Source organism: Mytilus trossulus, chromosome 8 (genome assembly GCF_036588685.1).
Source record: "Mytilus trossulus isolate FHL-02 chromosome 8, PNRI_Mtr1.1.1.hap1, whole genome shotgun sequence".
Classification (NCBI taxonomy): Eukaryota; Metazoa; Mollusca; class Bivalvia; order Mytilida; family Mytilidae; genus Mytilus; species Mytilus trossulus.
The window spans coordinates 60,333,016-60,354,963 of NC_086380.1; the positions used below are offsets into that span (position 1 = coordinate 60,333,016).

General features: G+C 31.6%; 2 protein-coding genes across 2 annotated transcripts; one reads left to right on the forward strand and one right to left on the reverse strand.

Moving 5' to 3' along the window:
* Positions 1 to 1,224: 1,224 nt before the first annotated feature.
* LOC134682016 (caspase-14-like) lies at positions 1,225 to 9,209 on the forward strand. Its single transcript, XM_063541624.1, has 8 exons — positions 1,225 to 1,335; positions 2,608 to 2,787; positions 3,725 to 3,825; positions 4,650 to 4,832; positions 6,100 to 6,322; positions 7,440 to 7,616; positions 8,086 to 8,195; positions 8,935 to 9,209. Exons 3-8 carry the CDS (start codon positions 3,757 to 3,759, stop codon positions 9,076 to 9,078), a joined length of 906 nt encoding a protein of 301 aa, XP_063397694.1. The 5' UTR covers positions 1,225 to 1,335; positions 2,608 to 2,787; positions 3,725 to 3,756; the 3' UTR covers positions 9,079 to 9,209.
* Positions 9,210 to 13,429: 4,220 nt separating this feature from the next.
* On the reverse strand, positions 13,430 to 21,370 carry LOC134727833 (angiopoietin-1-like). Its single transcript, XM_063592224.1, has 5 exons — positions 21,130 to 21,370; positions 19,739 to 20,247; positions 17,720 to 17,816; positions 16,325 to 16,489; positions 13,430 to 13,698 (listed from the first exon to the last, which is right to left on the reverse strand). The coding sequence occupies exons 1-5, from the start codon at positions 21,368 to 21,370 to the stop codon at positions 13,430 to 13,432; spliced, it is 1,281 nt and encodes a 426-aa protein (XP_063448294.1).
* Between the last annotated feature and the right edge of the window lie 578 nt (positions 21,371 to 21,948).

The following is a 21,948-nucleotide window of genomic DNA, read 5'->3' on the forward strand; positions in this document are numbered from 1 at the left end:
ATACTGGGGAAAACAGTACATCAGAAGCAGTATCAAATAAAATATGAGTATCTTAAAATATTTGTAACTAGAATCCCGTCCGTATGGCGTTCATATGTTTATGTATCGAACACTCGTTACAATGTCTGTTTTAATCCTTTTCCCTGCGGAGCTGTCTGTATATTTTTGTCAACACTATTTTTTTTAATTGCTCTTCTTCCAACACATCATCGTTTATTAAAGATAAGAATGAACTTTTGTTACCAAATCTTTTATTTTGACTAACATGCGAACTAAAATAAATAAAAAGAACAATTTGTCAATTTTGAAGCGCATTTTCGATTTATTTTTTATGAAGAACACTCTAAACTTGCCATTACTAAATGTGAAAAGAATAAAGAAACGTTAAATCATTGCTATACCGCAACATTCTGAGCTGATGATTATAAAGATGTAGGAAGATGTGGTGTGAGTGCCAATGTGACTACTCTCCATCCAAATAACAATTTATAAAAGTCAACAATTAGAAGTCAATATGCGACCTTCAACACGGAGTCTTGGCTCACACAGAACAACAAGCTATAAAGGGCCCAGAAATTACCATTTAAACGGTCTAATTCAATTAAAAAAAACGAGGAACGAGAAACAAATAAATATAGTCCACCAGGTGAGGTATAGACTTAGTGCTGATAACCTAGTATACGTTTCGTGTGTCTGGAATACAAATAGAAGTATTTAGATAAGTTGTAAAAAGGCAAACACAAGAACTTGAAAACAACGCTTTGTAAATTCCATTTGCCCAAAGCACTTTTCCTGATTAACCGTTATCCGGAACACTCAATTTGATTGATTTTTTGGTGTTTTAGGCCATTTCGTGTCGGTATTTTATTTGTGGTTCCCAGTGAAAACCACCGACCTTTGGAAGGAAAACTGACGATCCTAGTCAATTAGAATTGGACTCAACTGTTTCCGGAACAATCAAAGCCATATATTTGAAAGCCAATGATGCTTAATAACCGAAACAATTATCGATTATGAGATCAACAACGGAATGATGAAATGATGTTACAATGTACGTAACAATTGATACAAACACACAAATTATCAACCATATCCTTGGTGCATTTGCTGTCCCATTTAGTTTGAAGGCTAATTTATTAGCTTTGTTTATTAACCAAACACTTTGGGCATAACAAGTTTTCTTCTAGTAGAGCAGGCATGGATGAAATGGATTGGAAAAAGGCTTTTAGTGTCAATAGAGTTTCAATAGTGGATGGCATAGCTAACCGAAACGCTATAGCTGACTGTCTTTTTAGCAGTGGAATATTTACAGATGCTATGCGAGATGAAGTACAAGTAAAAACTTCCAGCAACATGTATTAAACTTTGATTAGGTCATAACATAACATTGATTAAGGCAGTATTATGGCATAGTATGTAATAATTATATTGAGCTAATAACAAATTCGGGTTCAAAACAAAATCTAAAGAAACATATCAACTTTAAGAGGAAATCAAAGGAAGAAAAATAACCACGATGTGCAACAAAAACAAACCCCAACACAAATATAGACGAACTATTTCATAACAACTACTATATTGTTGACTTGCTACAGAATATTTTAAGAAAAAAATATGAATTTAATCTTTTGTGTTAGCATGTTTAGCTTCCTGACAATGTTAAAAATAATCCAAACACATTACATGACCGAAATAAAGCACAAACACACATACAAGAAAATTTATAACAGAGAAATGCATAAACAAGTTATATAAAAGTCTTAACAACATGCAAACCGCAGAACAACAACAAATATTTTCCGTCAACGATTAACACAACAGAATATCAATACAAATATTTTCACAATTTGCGTCCAAACAGTTTTCATGACACTGATTGTATGACAGGGCTATTTCTTAAATACTTTTAGTGCACATCGATATTCTCCAAACAAATAATCAATTGCATTAGTTTGTATATTTGTTATTCTCGCGGTGTTTTGTCTGATGATTGGTCAGTTTCTGTGTGTGTTGTGTGTTGTGTTGTTGTTCTCCTCTTATATTTAATGCGTTTCGCTCGGTTTTGGTTTGTTACCCCGATTTTGTTTTTTGTCCATGGATTTATGAGTTTTGAACAGCGGTATACTACTGTTGCCTTTATTTGCAAAGAACTTTAGGTTTCAGTCATTCGTTTTCTCTTATATGCGAACTACAAGATGATAATACAAAAACTTTGTAAATCACATGCATTCGAAATGCATGTTTGGATTTTATACTATAATACAGAAGACGATCAAAACTAAACACTACTGATGGTGAAATGTATGAAAACGTCATTTTAAATCATGACAATGTTCGGCAATTCTGTTTTGTTAGTGTCAATCAATGCAGTGTTTGAGTATTGTTTGATATTATAACAGTTTATAATAGTGAAAAATAACTATTCGTCATTTGTGTGTGTATGATAACGTATAGTTCTGTATTGAAATTCACACGAACAATGTTTGTGAGTTATAAGCATACATGTGAATGCCTTTGTTTTTAAATGATATTCAAAAGTAATGGCATTATTATTCAGATATTCTTCTCTGTTAAACAAAAATTGATTTTTATCTCTCTTTTGTTTAGCAAGAACCTGAGACAGCAAGGAAAATCGGTTGATATTAAACACTCTCGAAAAACGTGGTTCACGCAGTGTAAAGTGTCTTTTCACTGCGTTCTTACAAACTTCGAATGGTGCTTTGGCTGATCTGTTAGAACCGTACGCCAAAAATATCGAAAATACTGAAAATTTAAATGACCCTAAAGGTACATGTGTAATGCTTAATCGGATTTCTTTTTATTTCTATATTTTATATTCATCATTTTAATCTAATATTTCTAACATCTCATTAACGGGTCCATATTTAAATAAATAAAAAACCAGAGCGTGTGTCAGACTTTTGTAAGATCTTCTGCACGTTTTTCTTATTTTTTCTAACAAGCACTAAACAGAATGATATATTTTGTGTTCGTCGTTGGTTAACTTTGTCGATGGTAATGATTAAAAGTAATTTCACAAATTGTAATTTGATATTTCCTCAACCATTCTTAGATGAATAAATAGCTGTATATATATGTGTGGTTCAATAGGACAAACAAATAATGTCCTATTAAATTATTAAATTTTTGCTACAACCGATTAAACTTATTTGTTTGGGAAGAACGTAAATCGCTTCACACAATCCGTTTATTTAGTCAAATTTTTGAAAACTCCTTTTTTTTCAAATTTAAACTGAATAGCAGAATTCATATAAGCAACTGTGAATATTTAACAATAGGATATTTTAAACTAGAACAAGTGGTTTGAAATAATCTTGAACTGAAAAATTAAAAAAATGACCTATATAATGAAATAAACACAATTAAGAAAAACAACTTTCGAGCCCAACACATACAAATAAATCAAATGCATTGGTCGTCCAAAATAGTTAGATTCTAACGCACAGAACACCCCCTTGGATCCGCCATTCGCATTTACCAAATAATATCACTGATCAGAATTTATTATCTTATTTGAAAGTTTGTGACAGAATAAAAAAAATATATTTCAAAACTTTATGATTACACTTTGTACTTCGCTTCTTGAAAAAAAACCTTCATACCAAATTTCGTGCTTGTACCACGATTTGCACAATTATGTCCATAATATCTCCCACTATTCTCTGACCTTTTTATGATTAACAATTTCAATTTTGTTTTACAGCATGGCCACCATTAAAAGACGAACAAGCAGCAATGACAAAGCACAGAGTATTAAAAATCAAAGACGTAAAGAGTCCACTAATGCATGATTATAGCAAAGTTGTATGTAATAATGTAGATTAGAAAAATAAGACACCAAAGTGTCGATCGAAATGATAAACTTATACTGTCCCTTTTTCAAAACTGCAAGAAGTCATCAAAATCATGAATTTTATAGTAGATTATATGTCCACATCTGCCATTAATCAATCGGAGCAGTCATGTTGAAAGTGCAATTTGAACATCGCTTCACGCAACACATTAATTAAGTCAAGGGCCTCTGGATTTACAGATATTTAAAAAAAAGAGTGTTGTATGTAATGTTTACGTTATTTGTATTTTGTTTGACACAAGCTGGTCTTTATATGCTTTAAGACAAGAAAGACTATTATTAATTGCCAATCTGCCTCAACACTTGCAGATTTAAGCAAACATCTAGACAGATTTTGGTCTTCTATTTTACAATCAAATGGACGGTATACAGTAAGTCTACCTTAAAAGACAAAAAAATGGTTTCAATCTGAGAAGTTAGATTCATCGAAAGCTTATTCGATTAAAGGAGTTTATGAAGTAAATAGTATGATACGTACAACGAGGAAAAAACTAACATCATGTTACATAAAATATTGGTGTATAGTCATACGCGTATTATCTATTCACGAAAGTATGATTTTTATCGGTAAAATTACAAATTTTCTATCCCAAAAAAAGTTCGCCATATCTTGACTATGTTTGGCAAAGGCTTTCGGAAATTTTAGTCTCCAATGCTCTTCAACTCCGTACCCGATTTAATGTTTTAAATGATTAAATCAAGCCTCATCGAAGAGTTGTTTGGAGACAAAACGCACGTCTGACAACATATTGACATATCTTTGAAAATCTTTTAGGATGTTTATAAAATTCACGGGGAAAAACGTGGAAAAGTGTTCATGATCAATAATACATTTTCCGGCACGAAACATCAAGAAACAAAGAAAAGAGAAGGTACAAGCGTCGATGTACAAAATCTGACAGAGTTATTCCAACAGTTGCATTTTGAAGTTGAACTAAAGACTGATTTAACAGCAGAGGTAACAACAATGATTATAAACTTTGATAGAATTTTTATCTACAATTGTATGTAAAAAAAAAAATCAGACAAATCCAAATAATAAAAAGATAAGTTTGAAATGAACACTCTTATGTTCCCGAGAATCACAGCGAAACACAAAGAAGCGGAGTATACCAAATGAACAATCAAAATTAAATGTTGAGAGAAAAACGACAAATCAATAGCCAAAATGAACAACTGCGAAAAGACAAACAACAATAAAAAAAAAACACACAACATAGAAAAGAATGATAGTGCTGGTCAAAAGTAATTCTGAAAATATCAAGAATTGCAAAGAGTATAAATACGGAAATATAATATAAAGAAAATCGTAAAAACCAACATGGTGACACATCTCATCAAACTTTTACGAGAAAACTATAAAGAGTTATATGTTAATGTTTTAACATAATGTCTGTATTTTGTCTGTAATTAATTATCAATTCTTATAACAACACCTTTGTATTTTGTTTGTATGCATAGGTTTAATATATATTTATTAAATGTTGGAATAGGTAAAAAAAACACCATACTATGGTTGCATGTAATTGATGACAAAGTTAAAATCTTTCTGTGAACCTCATATTTTGGGGTGTCAAAGATTTAATTTCTGGGATGGTGAATAAATCCTTTGGGCAGTGGAACATCATCACTAGATTTAACCCATGTTTACAAGCTGCAGACTTTGCTTTATGTTTGTTATATTCCTTTGGCGTGTCTTGGTATTTATACATCCCGATATTTTGTTATTTCTTTTTTTTATATTCTAGTCTTTTTTCTTATATGCCCTATAGAGCGTATATATGCCATTTTCTTTTTAATTTTAAATCAGTTATTAGTTTTACAGTGATGAAGGTATATTACAATGATGAAAGCTGTACCGTAAATTTGTTACATTTTAAAATTTTATGTCTAATAATTTTGTCCACACACTGTTGTTAATATAATGGATTTCTATACAACTGTAGTTTTCGTGAAAGGTTTAGCTAGCTTTAAAACCTAGTTTGACTTACCATTTTCTATATACCTAAATTCCTGTACCAGGTCAGTAGTATGACTGTCCACTACTGCATTCGGTCTTGCTAATATTTGAAATTGAGTTTAGTTTTTTGCTACCTTGATTTGTCTTATCTTAAACGATGTCATTCGTCAAGAACGTTAGGACATTACTGTCGCCTTAATTTAACTGATAATTTTCTACCAATAATGATTTATTTGCTTTTCACAAATGTCTGTATTGTGTACAGGAAATGGTTAAATGGTTAGAAAAAGAACGAGACAGTATTACTGACTGGGATAAAATTGAGTGCGTTGTTCTTATTCTAATGAGTCATGGAAAGGGCGAATACATTTTCGGCGACGATAATAAACCTGTTAAACTCACAGATATCACAGCAGTGTTTGATTCAAATCATTGTAAAGGTTTAGACGAAAAACCAAGATTGGTTTTTGTGCAAGCTTGTCGAGGAGGTTAGACAATATGTATTAACAATCAATTTAATAGTTTTTAACTAATATCCAATGTATCCTCTGCTTGCACATTATGTGAAGCGTAATATGCGTTAGATAACTGAATCGATTTTGCAATAAAGGGTTTTACCTTTCTTGCCTATAAAATAATACTCCCAGTATCTTTTATCAAAAAGGGACAAAAGACACCAGAGAGACAGTCAAACTCATAGATCGGAAACAAACTGACAACTAAAAAAGAAAAAGACAGACAGAGAAATAGTAGAACACATGACACAACATAGAACACTAAAGACTAAGCAATGCGAACCCCGCCAAAGCTGGGGTGATATCAGGTGCTCCGGAAGGCTAAGCAGATCCTGCTCTAAATGTGGTACAAGTCGTATTGCTCATGTTGTTAAAAACCCGGAAAATAGTCTAATTGCTAGGTCAAAAAGGAAAATATATTGTAGTTACAACGCAAGGAACATATACAATATAATCTGTGGAACGGTTTTTCAATGACTGTCAACCAACTTATGATGACGTCCGTAAAATATACCTAGAGATGATTTCAACTTCACCATTTGGAACTCTTAGTTTAAAAAATCCCTTGTGAGCAACAACCCAAAAAATCATGAGAGGAAATACAAGCCCGGGAATACCGTATCAAATTGGAGGTATATAATCCATATGCAAGAGCTGCAGAAATTTTGCTACGAAGCAATGGAAAGTTCACAATTTGGAAGCTGAAGCGGAAGTTTTTCTGCATAAATCATTATATGTCATTTAATTTAATCATAACACATCACCACTATTTTTGTTAACCCTAATAGCGCGTCGTACGTCTGTCATTATTTGTCTTTTTTAATATGACAGATGCGATTACTGTCCACAGTTACTTGTAGACTAAGTCAAAAATAATTATTTATAACATTGCGTCAGTGTATGTTAAAATATTTAATGAATACCATTATTTATTACAAATGTTAATATTTGGTGTGTTTGTTTTTTTTGTTTTTTTTTAAATCAAACGATTTTCAGGTTGATATAATATGTTTTAACAAAAAGACTAATGCTTTGGTGTACCTTTTTGTTTTATTAGTCTATCATAACTAATGTTCAATTTTATTCTCAGTTGAAACACCTGAAGAACAGCTTTCAAAGGTATGTTTGAAATTGGAAAAACAGAAACTTCAATCTCATACACCTGGTGGTCAAGATCAAGTCGATGCAGTACCATCAAAGGATGACAAATCATCACACGTGAAACATCCAGCAGCAGACTTTTTAGTCGTGTACGCAACACCGGCAGGTAAAAAACTTATTGCAATACTGTTGTCCCAATTCATATTGAACTGGTTTCTTTGGCTAGACTAATTGTGTTGAATCATTTCAATGTTTGCAGATCGCATGTAAAATTTTCAATACAGGGCAGTATTCTCGATCATATAAACATTATCACCATAAACAAAACTCAACCAGAATCTAATATTCGAAATGTATAAGGTAATGCTTGAAATCATTGTCAAAGAAAAACAAAAAAGTTGGTAAATTTATGAAGACAAATTAGTTATCAGAGCGGATTTGATTGAATAATTTATCAGAAACATTTGTGTGATAAAATAAGATAAGCTACATTTCCAGAACAAAGAAGGAAGAATACATTTGAAGAAAAACAATTACATTTTAATTTAACACACTTGTTTTGTAGATCCTATTTCTGTATGCTTATGATTGTTATTTATTCTTTTATTGTATTTAACTTTTTTTTATTTTCATAGGGACACTTTCGTCTTCAAGTATTGACACTGGATCTTGGTTTTTAAATGCAGTGGTCTGGACATTCAAATATCATGCTAAACATGAAGAATTGCACCATTTGCTTCTTAGAGTTTGTATATCTAAAAAGTTTTAGATTTTCGATATATATCATGTTAGCAACATGTGCAACACGACGGGTGCCACATGTGAAGCAGGATCAGCTTACCTTTCCGGAGCACCTGAGATCACCCCCAGTTTTTGGTGGGGTTCGTGTTGCTTATTCTGTAGTTTTATATATTGTGTCATGTGTACTATTGTTTGTCTGTTTGTCTTTTTCATATTAAGCATTTGCGTTGTCAGTTTTTTTTTTATTTATGACTGTGACTGTTCCTCTGGTATATTTCGTCCCCCTTTTATCAAAATGACACAATTCCAAAAGTATACTACATTTTTAAAATGCAAAATATCAAACACTAGAAACTTTGTATGAGCATACAACACGTATGTGATTTACACCTGCAGTCCTACTGAGAACAAAAAAACATAAAATATTGCAATATATTAAATACAGAATCAAGAATCAAGACATACTAATAAGTTAAAGCTATGATTACAAAATTGTCAAGACTAAAGTTTTATAAAGCAGTCCTTTGCAGTTATTGGGTAAAAAAGTCATTGCTTACGATGTTATATTTATTTCTTACTAGTTAAGTCAATACAAAGATATTGTTAAAACTTCAATTGTGATGGTAGACTATCCAACTTTGTATAATTTGTATTAATAAAAGGTAAACACATAAGGTATGTTTGAGTATGTGATAATTCTAAATGAATTTGATAAATCACGTTTTTTTTTCAATTATGTATAGGTCAACAGATTAGTTGCAAAAGGCAAAGATCCAGAAGAAGTTGGAAAGAAATTGACCGTTTCGGAAGTAAAATCAAACCTAAGGAAGAAATTGTACTTCTTTCCGGGAGTTTATGGCGACTCTCCTCAGTTGTTTAAGGACTAAATGAAATAAACACTTTTGTTGGCTTCTGGAAGATGACAGTGATAAATAGAATGATACAGTTTTGCAGATTTTGTTACTGTAATCAATTTGTACATGATGTGGATATTCATACTATAAAAATTATAACAGTATATTTCTATAATGTTTACGAGACATTTCATTACCATCCCATTTGCAGCAACATCTCATTTACTAGTATATAATATCGAGATTGCCTGTGCTTTCAATGGAACAGCAATGAATACTTTCCATGATTTTCTTGTATGCATTTTAAAGTGATGTGCAGTAAAGTGTATCAAGCCAGGCATAGATTACCTTAGCCGTATTTGGCACATCTTTTTGGAATTTTGGATCCTCATTGCTCTTCAACTTTGTACTTGTTTGGCTTTAAAAATATTTTGATATGAGCGTCACTGATGAGTCTTATGTAGACGAAACGCGCGTTTGGCGTACTAAATTATAATCATGGTACCTTTGATATTTATCAACGCACCTTAGACTGTTGGATTCACTTTTGAAACTTAAAATAAAACCAAAACTCTGATTGTTTTATAAACCAAAAATAGTATTGTGTGAACAATAAAAGAAAACTAGAAATTGACAATAACCCTCATTTCCTAGCTTGTACCAAAAATTTTACTAAGTTCAACTACAAAAGAACCTGTCATTTTCAGAATATCTAATCAAAATTCTGTGGCCATGCACACCTCTATTGTGTGCAAGAAAATCCTACAACACTTTAAAGCATTATCTCTATAACTGAAGAAGGAGATAACCGAATGAACCATAATCTCTTTATGCAGCTAGTACCGAAAAGATTACTTATTAAAGTACAACTACCTGCTACTTTAAATATAAATGAAAATACCAAATCAATATGACCCCCACATTTTGTCATGAAGACAAACTTTTATTTTCATGAAATCTTTTGAATGTATGGTTTCATGTCGAAAATAAAGGAAACTCCTATTGATAGAGTTCGTCAAATATCCGGAGGTTTTACAGAAGCCTTTTTCAAATAGTGTATTTGAATCAAATAAACATTTTATAATACGAAATACAGTTTAATTTGAACTAAACAGAAGTGCAAGAATGCAGATCATATTCATTTAATTTTGATAAACCAGATTTTATTGGTTGAGGGAGCCATAATTTCCAAAATTAACTTGAGATCGGAATTGAACACATATACTACATGACGGATTTTACCACACAACATCAGTGTTGACAGGCTTTAAAATGAACGATTTTCTGAGAACAGCATAACTTTGATTTATCTCGTAAGAAAAGTACATTTTATCTACATGATCTCCGACCATCCGGTTTCACAATTTATAGCAATTCAAGTTTCGTTTTAACTTATCAAACATATTTTTTTTTATCAGTGACGATAAAGCAAGATTTCAAGATCTAGCACCGGTGTTAAATACGATTCTTAAGGTTTTCATAAAATTTTGTAAAAATATTTACTTTAACCCTTTGACAATAATATAAAAACTTCCAAAAATTTAAATCAACCGATTTTTCAAAAAAGGTGCACTGGTTATATAGAAGTTTCACAACAAGAGTTACCTCCCTGTAGTGTTAGGTATCACCTTAAGAATACGCGTATTGCCATAATCATTTGCAATGCACCAAGTATACAACAGTTTAGGGCTTTAGAAACATCAGTACGGTAAAATGAGGATGTGATAACGTTTTTGATTCCTTTTAACTAAAATTTGTTAATTTTTGTGTCAGTTGTTCTCTTGTTGAGAATTATCTCATTGGTAATCATACCACATCTTCTTTTTTATATTCAAAAAAAATTATACAGCGACGACAAACGTCATAACAACATTCAGCATTATGAAAGTATATAATAGAATTCTTAAATCATTTAAAAATATGAAATCTTTGGCAGAATACTGTATTAGTTTTACATCAATTACTTCATTGAAATCTCAAAGACTACAGATATGGGCGTTTTTCAATAAAAACGTATTTTCTTGTCCCAGCCACTTTAAAAAAAATGTGTTTGATCTTTGCAAGTAATGTTTGTGCAGTCAGTACATTGAATTAGATTTAACATTTTTAAGCAAAGAAACAGTTTATTTTTAGAGGGATTGATAAGATATTGACTCCTGAATGGTCCAAAACAACCAAAATGGCATGTCCCTAGACTACCTGTTCAACATTCATACTCTAAAATATCGTAAAAAAATGAAGAAATAAATGTTTTCTTTAACTTTACATAAGTTCTTTAATAATTCAAAAGTATGTTCAGAGCCAACATATTTTAATAAACAGGTTTCAATATAGTTTTTTTTAATTTCAGAAGGTGTGTCCCTCGCAAAATGTCCACTACGAAACCAAGTAATTAAAATTTGCCAATAAACATTTGTATAACATCAATGTAATGTTTGTTTGCAAGAGATATAAACATTAGGGTCTTACAAAAGAAGTGATGCTTTTATAACGGCAATTAAATTGTTGGTAAGAAAAATTGAGCACATCAAATGGACCAGCGTGATACCGTGTTTTTGATAATGTCCACTACGAAACGGGTCAAATCTCCTTAAGTATCTGGTTTTAAAATTATGAAAAAAATATCAGTGTACAGCTTGATAAATGCTATGATGAATTCAATCAGTATTGTTACTATTGCAATATAGGGATTGGGGGGGGGGGGATAAAACATGCGAATACGTCCCTTACGAGACGGTCCCCTACGAAACAAGTATGGGAGAAAAACGTTTCGTAGTGGACACTACCACTACCATGCAGTCTTTTTTTCTTTTTGCAATTATATTTGTGCAAAATAAATAATAAGGGTTAGTTTCATGTAATTTTTATTTTGTCTTTATTAACATATAATAGGTTTGATGTCCCCTACGAACCTTCATATGTGAAGTACTGTCTAATCTTTATCGATAAAATGGTTTTTCAATTCAGAAAACAATTAGATTTTTCTAGTATATAAAGTAAACAAACTGGAATGTCTATAGGAAACATTTAAAATTGCAAAAAATATGTGTGTTTAGAAGAAGTTTTGTAGGGGACAAAAGTCTTGTAGGGGACAAAAGTCCCCCAAAAGTTCCTTACGAAACAGTACACAAATTATGAAAATAATATAATTTTCAAGATTATTTAAGATTGCACTTTTTGTTTACAAACAGGTCTATAATAGAGGTATTCAAAATAACTCTTGAAATTAAATTTGAGACAAGTTGATTTTCCATTTTTTTAGGTCTGAAAGTTACGCTTTTATTTAAAAACGCCCATATACGCAGAGGGAACGAGTTAAGAAATATACACAATGTGAAAGGGGGATGAAGGAATATTGCTTTTCGAAAAAAGAAAAAAACCCATCAGGAACGAAAAATCGTCTTTTTTGTCGTAAGTACTTGATTTACATTCCAGCCAGACAGTGAAGTTGATAGATCTAGAAAATAAAATAAATTGCTGTAAACGTTAGATTTACTTAGATTATTCAGGTATCAATTTAATTTAACTTTTTGGTTGATGCCACTGATGATGGAGTTTTTCACTTCGAGTTTTCGTCTGCCCAGTAGTCATTAGTTGAGTCATTAACAGTTTGCTACTTTATGAAAAAAGAAAAGACCAAAGTAACGAATAAATTAAAAACTATAGGTCACCGTACGGCCTTCAACAATAAGCAAAGCCCATACCATATAATAAGTTTTAAAAGACCCCGAAATGACAATGTAAAACGAAAATTGAACGAAAAACAACATGTTTTTTTCTGAAAGATATTTTTGCATTAACTACGCAGATAAACAAAATATCAATTCACATACTGAATCACACACCCCACCCCCATCAATTACTGTAGCAAAAAACAGATATACATTCGCATACTGCAACTGCAGTAGAAACATACCAAATCAGAGTCTTAAGTTAGAAAAAAAAATGATGACATAAAGAAAATTAAAAAAATAAGTAAATACAATGGAACAACAAAGTGAGAAAATAAAGAATAAACGTTCTTCAGTAAGAATATTGTCTAATAATGTTATTGCGACGATCTAAATCGGAGTTGAAAAATGCTAGAAAACAATTCAAGAAAGATACAAGCCTTATAATTGTGTAAATAATTTGAATAAAAAATCACCAAATTCTTCGTTTTTTTACTTTGACAGGAAACAATATGATTTGACATGGTATAAAGCATACGTCCTAATTAACAAAACAAATTCAGACTAAAATATTTAACATTAATAAATCAACTGCGTTAACGAAATTTATATAAAAAAAAGTTAACGTTTTCTTCTCAAAAGAACTCAGTTATTTTATTAATTTGTATGTTCAATCTGTATCTAATGATTCCATCAGTCACTTATGAAGTTGTTTAAATCTGTTTTATTTTCATCGATACACTTTTTAGAGAATATTCTGAGTGTGTCCAAGCTTCCCAGTATATCCCGTCACTCTCAATCACTCCACCATTGTAATACTTCCCATTTAGGTTGCCTGCAGTACACCAATTGAACCACCAACCAGAATGTTCTGTCACTCCACAATTTATATGGGGTGATTCGTCGTTGTCTCTATCCCATGTTGTGAACCCATATCCATTGAGTTGAAACTTTAAATCTTGTGCGGTAGAAAGGCTGTCTCCTGTAATGAAGAAGTACAGTTAAATAAAATGTTAAATTAATTTACATATAGTGACTTCTTTTGTAACTTTTGCTTCATTAAAATTGATAAAAAAAAATTGAGAAACTTTGAAAACAGTGCAAATACGTTCATATTAGACTGTTAACACTGGTTTTTAAACAGCCCGCTAAGGTTCGGTGCCGTCTTCTCCGATCAAAGTTAATAAGAATTGGTATTTTTATTTTTGCGCCGAGGTACTAGCATCCACTTGTATGTTGGGTTTGTGTTGCTTAGTCTTTAGTTTTCTATGTTGTGTCTTTTATACTATTATTTGTCTGTTTGTCTTTTTTTTTAGCCATGGCGTTGTCAGTTTATTTATAATATATGAGTGTGTCTTTCCCTCTGGTATCTTTTGTCCCTCTTTTATACAAGTTGGCAGCCGTCATATATCCAAATTTATTGAAAGAGGCGTTGAACACCAACAAGCAAATAAACAATTGAAAGAATAACAAGTATTACTATATAAATACTTGAAAAGAGATGAAAAAAGTAATGTATTGATGTATAGATTTATTTATGGGATAGACCTTGGTTTAAAGAGATAACTTTTTAAATCCGGTATGCGTTTGCAAAATTCAAATTGCATCTATGTGTTTTAAGTAATTATCCAAAACAGATTAGAAATAATCGATGTATATTAGTATGAGTGATGTCCCTTGACGTTGGTCTACCTCCTTTATTATTTGAATGTTTTACGCCACTTTCATCACTCTTGCGCTATTTTGTTCAATTCATTTTATTTTGGTCAAGACAGCCGGAATGCCCAGAAAGAACCTCCGACCTTTGTTAAGAAACTGACAATCCTATTCATTTAGAATCAGAGTCGAACCCCGAACCTGCCATGTGGCATATTCGAACAGGCTAGAGATCTTTAGTTCGACTACTTAAACCTCTCGGGCATCGCGGCCCTGACTCAGAGTTATGTTACAGTGAACACGATCTTAAAATATAGCAATTGTTTGTGATTTAGGTTGACTATTGCAACGCTTCATGATATATTTTATGTTTTATTTTTACTTAGTTGTAATATAAGGAAGGGCGAAAGCCATCATAGTGTCGCAAGTCGAAAAAAATGAGAACGCCATGGTTGAAAAGGAAAAAGACAAACAAACAAAAGCAGACAAAACAACATCAAAAACTAAAGACTAAGCAACACAAGCCGCACCAAAAACTGTGGGTGATTTAATTTGCTCCGGAAGGGTAGGCAAATCCTGCTCCATATGTGTCACGTATCGTGTTGTTCATGGTAGTACAAACTAGATCTTATTCATTATGGTCACATTCGTTAAAAGGAGACCAAATTGTAGTTACGAAATTAGGAAAATAATCGCTATCATCTGTAAAATGAATCTGCCTAACGATCATCAAACTCTTGAAGGCGTCCGTAAAATTTACGAAAGATAATTCCAACTTTACCATTTGGAACTCATAGTTTAATATTTTCCTTGTGAGTAACCATCATGGAACTACAAGCCCGGGAATGTCGTATCAATTGGGAGATATATATTCCGTATGCAGGCGCTATTGCTAGTTACAATGGACAAACCCTAATTTTGAAACTGTAATAATCTCTTTTGTCGTATAACGTTTTATTTTCAACCGACCCTCATTATCTATTTCTAGAAGTACGTCAAGATTTGAGGCCGACTTAACTGTATATGTTGTATCCTTTTTTCAAGATCGATGGGAATTTTGTTTTATGAAACCACGCAACACCATCTCTTTCAATTCGTCCTATAGTTTGGGAATACTTTATGTCAAGTGTGAAAAAGTCAAATATAGTAATACTATTGCAAGATGACGAGTCTAAGAGTGTATGTACTATAAAAGATCTTTGGATTTTTTAGTACTCACATCTGTATCAAGCCACCTCTTTAATAGGCAGTTTACAATAATTTTGAAATTCGGCTTTGATAGCTGATAAAATTCGCATCAGATTCAAGTTAACTGCTATCAAAAGGAACAACACTTTGTGACAAAAACATCATTAAGTGTTAGTAGTCATTTTTTATGCTGTCACTAAAATATCAGGAGAGTGATTAGGAAATATTGCACACATCAATCTTACTTTTTTGTTAACAATAGCCGAAGAGAAGATCCTAATAGGTGATTTTACTGGCGACTACAACGACAACAAATGATGACAACCAATATCTTTTTTATATTGAAATAGACACGAAGGCAAGATATACAAACGGTAAGAACCACCTTGTGAATTTGATTGATGACATGAGAATCAATATAATTAAAATAAATCTTTATATTTGCACTGTTCGATTGCGGCTCGTGAAAGATCAGAGATTTAAACAAATAGTGAAATTACCAAAAAATTGAGCTATGGGGAAGGCTAAAGACGGAATTTCCCTCCGCAAATCTCAAAATTGATATCTCAAACATCAAACAAAGGCACACAAAGTGTCATATTTCTGACATGGTATAAGAAAATTACGAATTAAACCTAGTTTTATAGCTAGCTGAACCTCTTACTTGTAGAGCAATAGTATTAATTTTTTAAGTGTTTGTAAATCACTTGTGTCCGTCTGGTTCGTGGAAGCAAAATAATTGAGGTTGTGATAACAATATTTACCAGCATTTCCATTATAACTTGCAATAGTGAGTACATATTTTGTAGCTTCATTGCCTACGACAAACGTATCGTATTCAGCATACCGCTTCTCACCGTTCCAGTCTTCTAGATCAATTCGTAGTTTAAAGTTCCCGGTAGATAAGATCTTATGTAAATTGTCATTCCCTACAAATACAAAAAAATACTAAAATACTGTGCATCATTTTATCTACCATTTCAAAAGCATACACACTCACTCAAACAATGCTGACCGATGTTCCGATCTCATTAATTAATTAAGAATAAAAGTTAAGAAATAAAGAAAACGCAATTGCTCCAAACGTGCAACGTGTACAAAGATTGGCCGCAGTAGTGACATAAACATACAAAATAAGAACTGCATGTGTGGATAGCACCCTATAGAATTATAAGAGGTATTACTTGCATCGTTTTACAAAAAAGGAAACTAGTACAAATATTATCATATCTATTTATATTGATCAAAGTATTCAGAACACTTTTCAGAAGAAAAAAAAGATTTGAAAAAAGGTAATTTCTTAAACCAAATAATTTTTTTATTGAAAATATGGTCACCGTCTCAGTGAAAGAACTTTTCAATTTCAGTGCCATGTTGGTTTTTAAACATATATTTGAATGCTCTAAATTACTATTAAATGTGTCAATCTGTTTGTGCATGTCTACACATTGGCATCCGTTGTCGTATAAGCTAATAGCGGAAATAATTTTCTTTTTTGAAAAACATGAAAGTCTGTACAGGGAAATTTTATTTACGTGGATGTTGATCTCAAACGAGCTTACACGTGAATTTACGTAAAATGATTTCACATGAGTTTCACGTGACTTTCATAATTATGAGAATCAAATGAATTATTTAACACATATTCATAGGAATTTTCAAAACCAAGTTTATTCAAATAACATTTTAAGTCTTTAAAAGTTTATCAAGTTTATTCAAATGGCATATAAATCTTTAAATTTGATAAAAAACAAGAAAAATACAATTTTGTTGGGTTAAATTCATTCAAAAATTTGCACGTTATTTCACGTATACATCCGTTTGAGGTGAATTTCATGGTTAATTTTCATTTAGTTGCTTTTGGTAGACCATTCAAATGCAATCATGATTTTAATCCATTCCAAAAAGGGTTTTCATTAACCAATTCAATATATATAAGAACTAATATTTTAGAAACAAACACTCATTATTTTCTTTTTGATTAGTTGGCTTGTTACTTTATACCAAGGAACTTAAATGTCTACTAAGCAACAATTTACAACTCATATTTTGTTCACTGCTTACATCGTATCGTAAACCACACAATAGGAACCTTGATTTCTAAATTAACATTCCGAAAATATTACATAATTTCTGTCAGGTCTTCTCGGAATACTTACCTAACCAGAATTCCGAATTAACATTCCCGAATCCCTGTTTATATTCCTGCCAAGTCCTGTAGAAATCTGTTGAACCATCTATTCTCCTTTGAAACACCTTTTCATTCAAACATTAAAAAATAAGATTTACATTTAACGCACATATTTGTAGGTATTGTATTATTTGTGTTATTAATAGTATAGTTGTATTTTATTGTCACTTGTTTTATTATGTATCCGTAATTTTGATCATATATAATGCAAAATGAAAAAAAGATTAGTACAACTTGTACAATACACAGAGATAATCAACGCAAGATTTAAATGTTTTGGCTTCACATGTTACATGTGCAGTATACATGGCAAGTAAACCATCTAAATTGATAATAGTCAATAAATAGAAAGGAAAACGGGATGTTCCTGAAAAATACAGAAACAACCGTAACAAATAAAGCTGAATAAATAATCAGCATAAAGTATCAATAATTTTACTAAACAAAACTTATAATTAGAGAGTATACTGTTTTATCAGTATAAAACTAAGTTAAATGCATTGTAACATTATAGATAATCATTTTGGGAAATCAGTAAGGACGATCGAAAGTCTTGGACATGTTGACTTGTGGTTTAACAACATGGTGTACCAACGGATTGTGTTGTATATCCTTCTAGGAAACCTTAAAAATAAAATGTTAAATATACTCATATTACATATTCTGACAAAATGCGTCTGTGGCATGTAATAACAAACCGTTATATTAAAAAAATTGTTCATTTTTAATGTCTTTCTGATATTTTCCTTGTTTCTAACAATACAAATTTCCGTGATATGAAATTAATTAAAAAATCTAGGACCTGTAAATTTTGATAACACAGTTCTTTTTTTCGTACCAAAGTACAAGCTACTTGGATGATGATACCATCGGGGATGTGCAGTCCCCGTGCAGAAGCATTGAATCAGTAGAAGTAAAGACTTGAACGGAACCAATTTTACTGCATCAGATGCGCATTTTGACAATTCTTGGTCAATGCTCGGAGGCAAAGTATTTACAGATTCAAAATTTCGAATAAATTAATTGCTATAAACAATACACGATGTTATTTTTGCTCACTTTTATTCTTGATGTTTTGTTTACTGTTATGTGTTATTTCGACTTATTTCTTGTATCATAGTATTTTTCTTAATTTTTAGTTTAAACATATTTATTTATAGTGGATTGGGAAACAAGTTTTGCAACTTATATTAATCCCTTTCCACTTTGCGGATGCGTGTGCTGCCTTGTAGCGGCATCAGCCTTCTCGTTTTCGAAATCTACAAGGGTGTCTTAAACGTACAAGAGATATGGCTATCTCTTAACACGGGTCAGCCATTTATCGTCCCCTTCCGACGGACTATTATCATTTCCTCAAGACCGTATTCACAGATGCACTAACCACTACACCACGGCTAGATTTATTTTTTTCTGAATTTTTGTTTATATATCAATTCCTTTCTATGATATTTATTGTCTTTGTAACAGAAAGAGGTGTGGCAATGATTTTGGCTTAAAGTGGCCTTTAATTTCAACATTTATTCTGAAATATCAAAAATGCAACATTTTGATTATCAAATGAATCGATTTCAAAAGATCTAGTGGTAGATAAAAAAATCCTATCATTATAGTACAAAATAGGTTTTAAATACGATTAATAATTATGAAATAAGAAAAACATTGGACTACAATTGCGTTTGATTCGATTAAAACTCTAAAATAATAGGCCAATAATAGCCCTTCGTAAAACTTCTCCTTTCAAATAATAAATTTCTTCAATTCTTTGAGATTTTTTTTTTATCATGAATGTCAAACAAGTATGATTTTATAATCTTTTTTCTATACTACAGAGACATAATTTGTGATGTGTCATGGACAGGTTATCAGCAGCATTAAATTACCATACTACACTATAAGAGGCCATTTTCAAATAGTTATTTGCAAAATAGAATCTGTGTTTATTTTAAGTATTGTTTCGTAATAAACTTTAAACTTTAAAATGTATTACCGTCCATTGATCAGAACCTGCCATTTCGCAGTATACATCGAGAGGTTGATTGTCAACATATATTGTGTAAACACCACTAGAACTTCCGGCAGTAACACCACTACAGTCAGGTCCGTTGCTTGTTGGTTTTTGTGTTGTTAGTTTTTCCATTGTTGTGCCATGGTTTGTTGTCCGTTTTCTTGTTGTAAAACTGAGGGTGGTTCTTTCGCTCGTCATGTCAAGTCCGTTGCTTGTTGGTTTTTGGGTTGTTAGTCTTTCCATTGTTGTGCCATGGTTTGTTGTCCGTTCGCTTGTTGTGACACTCAGGGTGGTTCTTTCGCTCGTCATGTCAAGTCCGTTGCTTGCTGGTTTTTGGCTTGTTAGTTTCTCCATTGTTGTGTCATGGTTCGTTGTTCGTTTGCTTGTTGTGGCATTGTGGATGGCTCTTTCGCTCGTTATGGCCATCTTTGTTGTCTTTTCGCTAGTGATTTCAGAGACTGTTGTTTCGTAATCTTCAGATTTATCTAGGACTTAACACAAGAATGTGAAATTATGATATTTATGCAAAATTAACTCTTAAAATCCTTACGTAGAGACAGTCTACATGTCACATACTTCTGTCTGATGTGAGCTTCTTTATAACAGGTTTTTTTTTCAATTTGATTAAAAAAGTTTTGTTGTTCTGGGAGTAATTTTGAAAACCTTCATCATTCTGAAAGACTTTGAAAATGGTTATCTTATTGTCATGTGGATATATTATAATATATACACACACGTGCGCAGGTAAATATGCAAACCACAATAAAAAGACAATGCTTCAATGACACAAATGTAAAATAAAGAAGTATAAGTATAGTTTAAACAGCGTCTCCTTAAATTTTATCATAGAGAATTAAGCTTGCATAAAACATATTTACTATAGTTACAATTTGTGCTTGGTGGTTTTTTTCTTTCATTTTTACACTCTATTCAAAATGTATTGTTTTCTATCTGCGATGTTTAGTCAGGAAACACAATTTATCTGATAATGTCGTGTTCTATTTTTCGACACCAATTTTCAAATTTGGATTTTTCTAACTTTCGATTTGATAATTGCGTATAATAAAATGCAGTGAAACAGCTTACATGTATTTCATTGTGATGTTTGAGTCCCAATTTGGTGGCCATTTAGAATTTTGTTGGCTATGTCACATTGTCGAAGGATGCAAAGATACTTATGACATAGTTAGGAGTTTTAAATTTGCACATTTTTAATTAGACCCTTCTTTGTTGTTAAATTCTTAATCTGTTTACGATGTATTTCGAAATGTAACATAAAATACATTTCATTGAAATATATGCCAACGTAACGAACAATCGAATAATTGGTGTCTTTTAGGTAAAACTTATTTCAGAATTCCGTGTTTACTTACATGTTACTTTTCTTACGAACGTTGCATTCTGTGATGGGACACATTCAGGAAAACAAGCATGGTCTAGAAAACATTCTCCAGTTTGTTTATCAAAACCAGAAGAACAACATGATTGTTGATGCACACACAACGCGGCACATATTACACCAGATTTCACTTTTCGGACTTCAACAGATGAATAGTTTGAAAAACAAATCTTTAAAGCCTGGTCTGCTACATAACGTTGAATTTTGATATCCATTCCGTAGGAAAGTGTGAATATTACACCGTAAATGTATGACCTTAAAACATGAACCATGATGCTGGACTTGACTGGATGAAGTTGAATATTAAATATCACATTTGTTTAGTCAATATTTTTTTCGTGATAGTAACAAAAAATCACGATTGAAAATTGTGATGATATTGATGGGGTTTTTTACCAATTAATTTGTAGTTCGATAGTGTATTGCAATATTTTGACTCAAATAAAAATATATACCTTGGCAACTCAAATGTTTTCCTCTTGCAGAAAATGTTTAAAAGAATCGGATCTCAAAACCTTTATAATATTTGTAAATAAAGGAAATAATAATCCTATAAGAAGAAAATCTTTTTTGTCAACCAAGAACATTGTCATTCTATTAGTCTATACATTTCTTAAGTTCAAAGTAGAATGTTTCCGACAAAAAATTGATCACTAAGATTAAGTGAATATATGAACACAATAAAGATACATAAATAATTTAAAAAAATATCTCTATAACTATCCTTCAAAGTAAGGGTCTCGTGATGATATCTTTTACATTATCACGGGACAATGCAACAAATACGGTATGC

Bases quoted from the DNA above. Each gene is read 5' to 3' on its own strand.
- LOC134727833 (XM_063592224.1), bottom strand. From the start codon at position 21,370: ATGGATATCAAAATTCAACGTTATGTAGCAGACCAGGCTTTAAAGATT. The intron at 16,490-17,719 runs GTAAGTATTCCG...TTGTATTTGTAG, and splicing joins TAATTCGGAATTCTGGTTAG to GGAATGACAATTTACATAAG. The intron at 13,699-16,324 runs GTAAATATTGTT...TCTTCATTACAG, and splicing joins AAGTTATAATGGAAATGCTG to GAGACAGCCTTTCTACCGCA.
- LOC134682016 (XM_063541624.1), top strand. From the start codon at position 3,757: ATGACAAAGCACAGAGTATTAAAAATCAAAGACGTAAAGAGTCCACTA. The intron at 4,833-6,099 runs GTAACAACAATG...TATTGTGTACAG, and splicing joins AGACTGATTTAACAGCAGAG to GAAATGGTTAAATGGTTAGA. The intron at 6,323-7,439 runs GTTAGACAATAT...TTTTATTCTCAG, and splicing joins TGTGCAAGCTTGTCGAGGAG to TTGAAACACCTGAAGAACAG.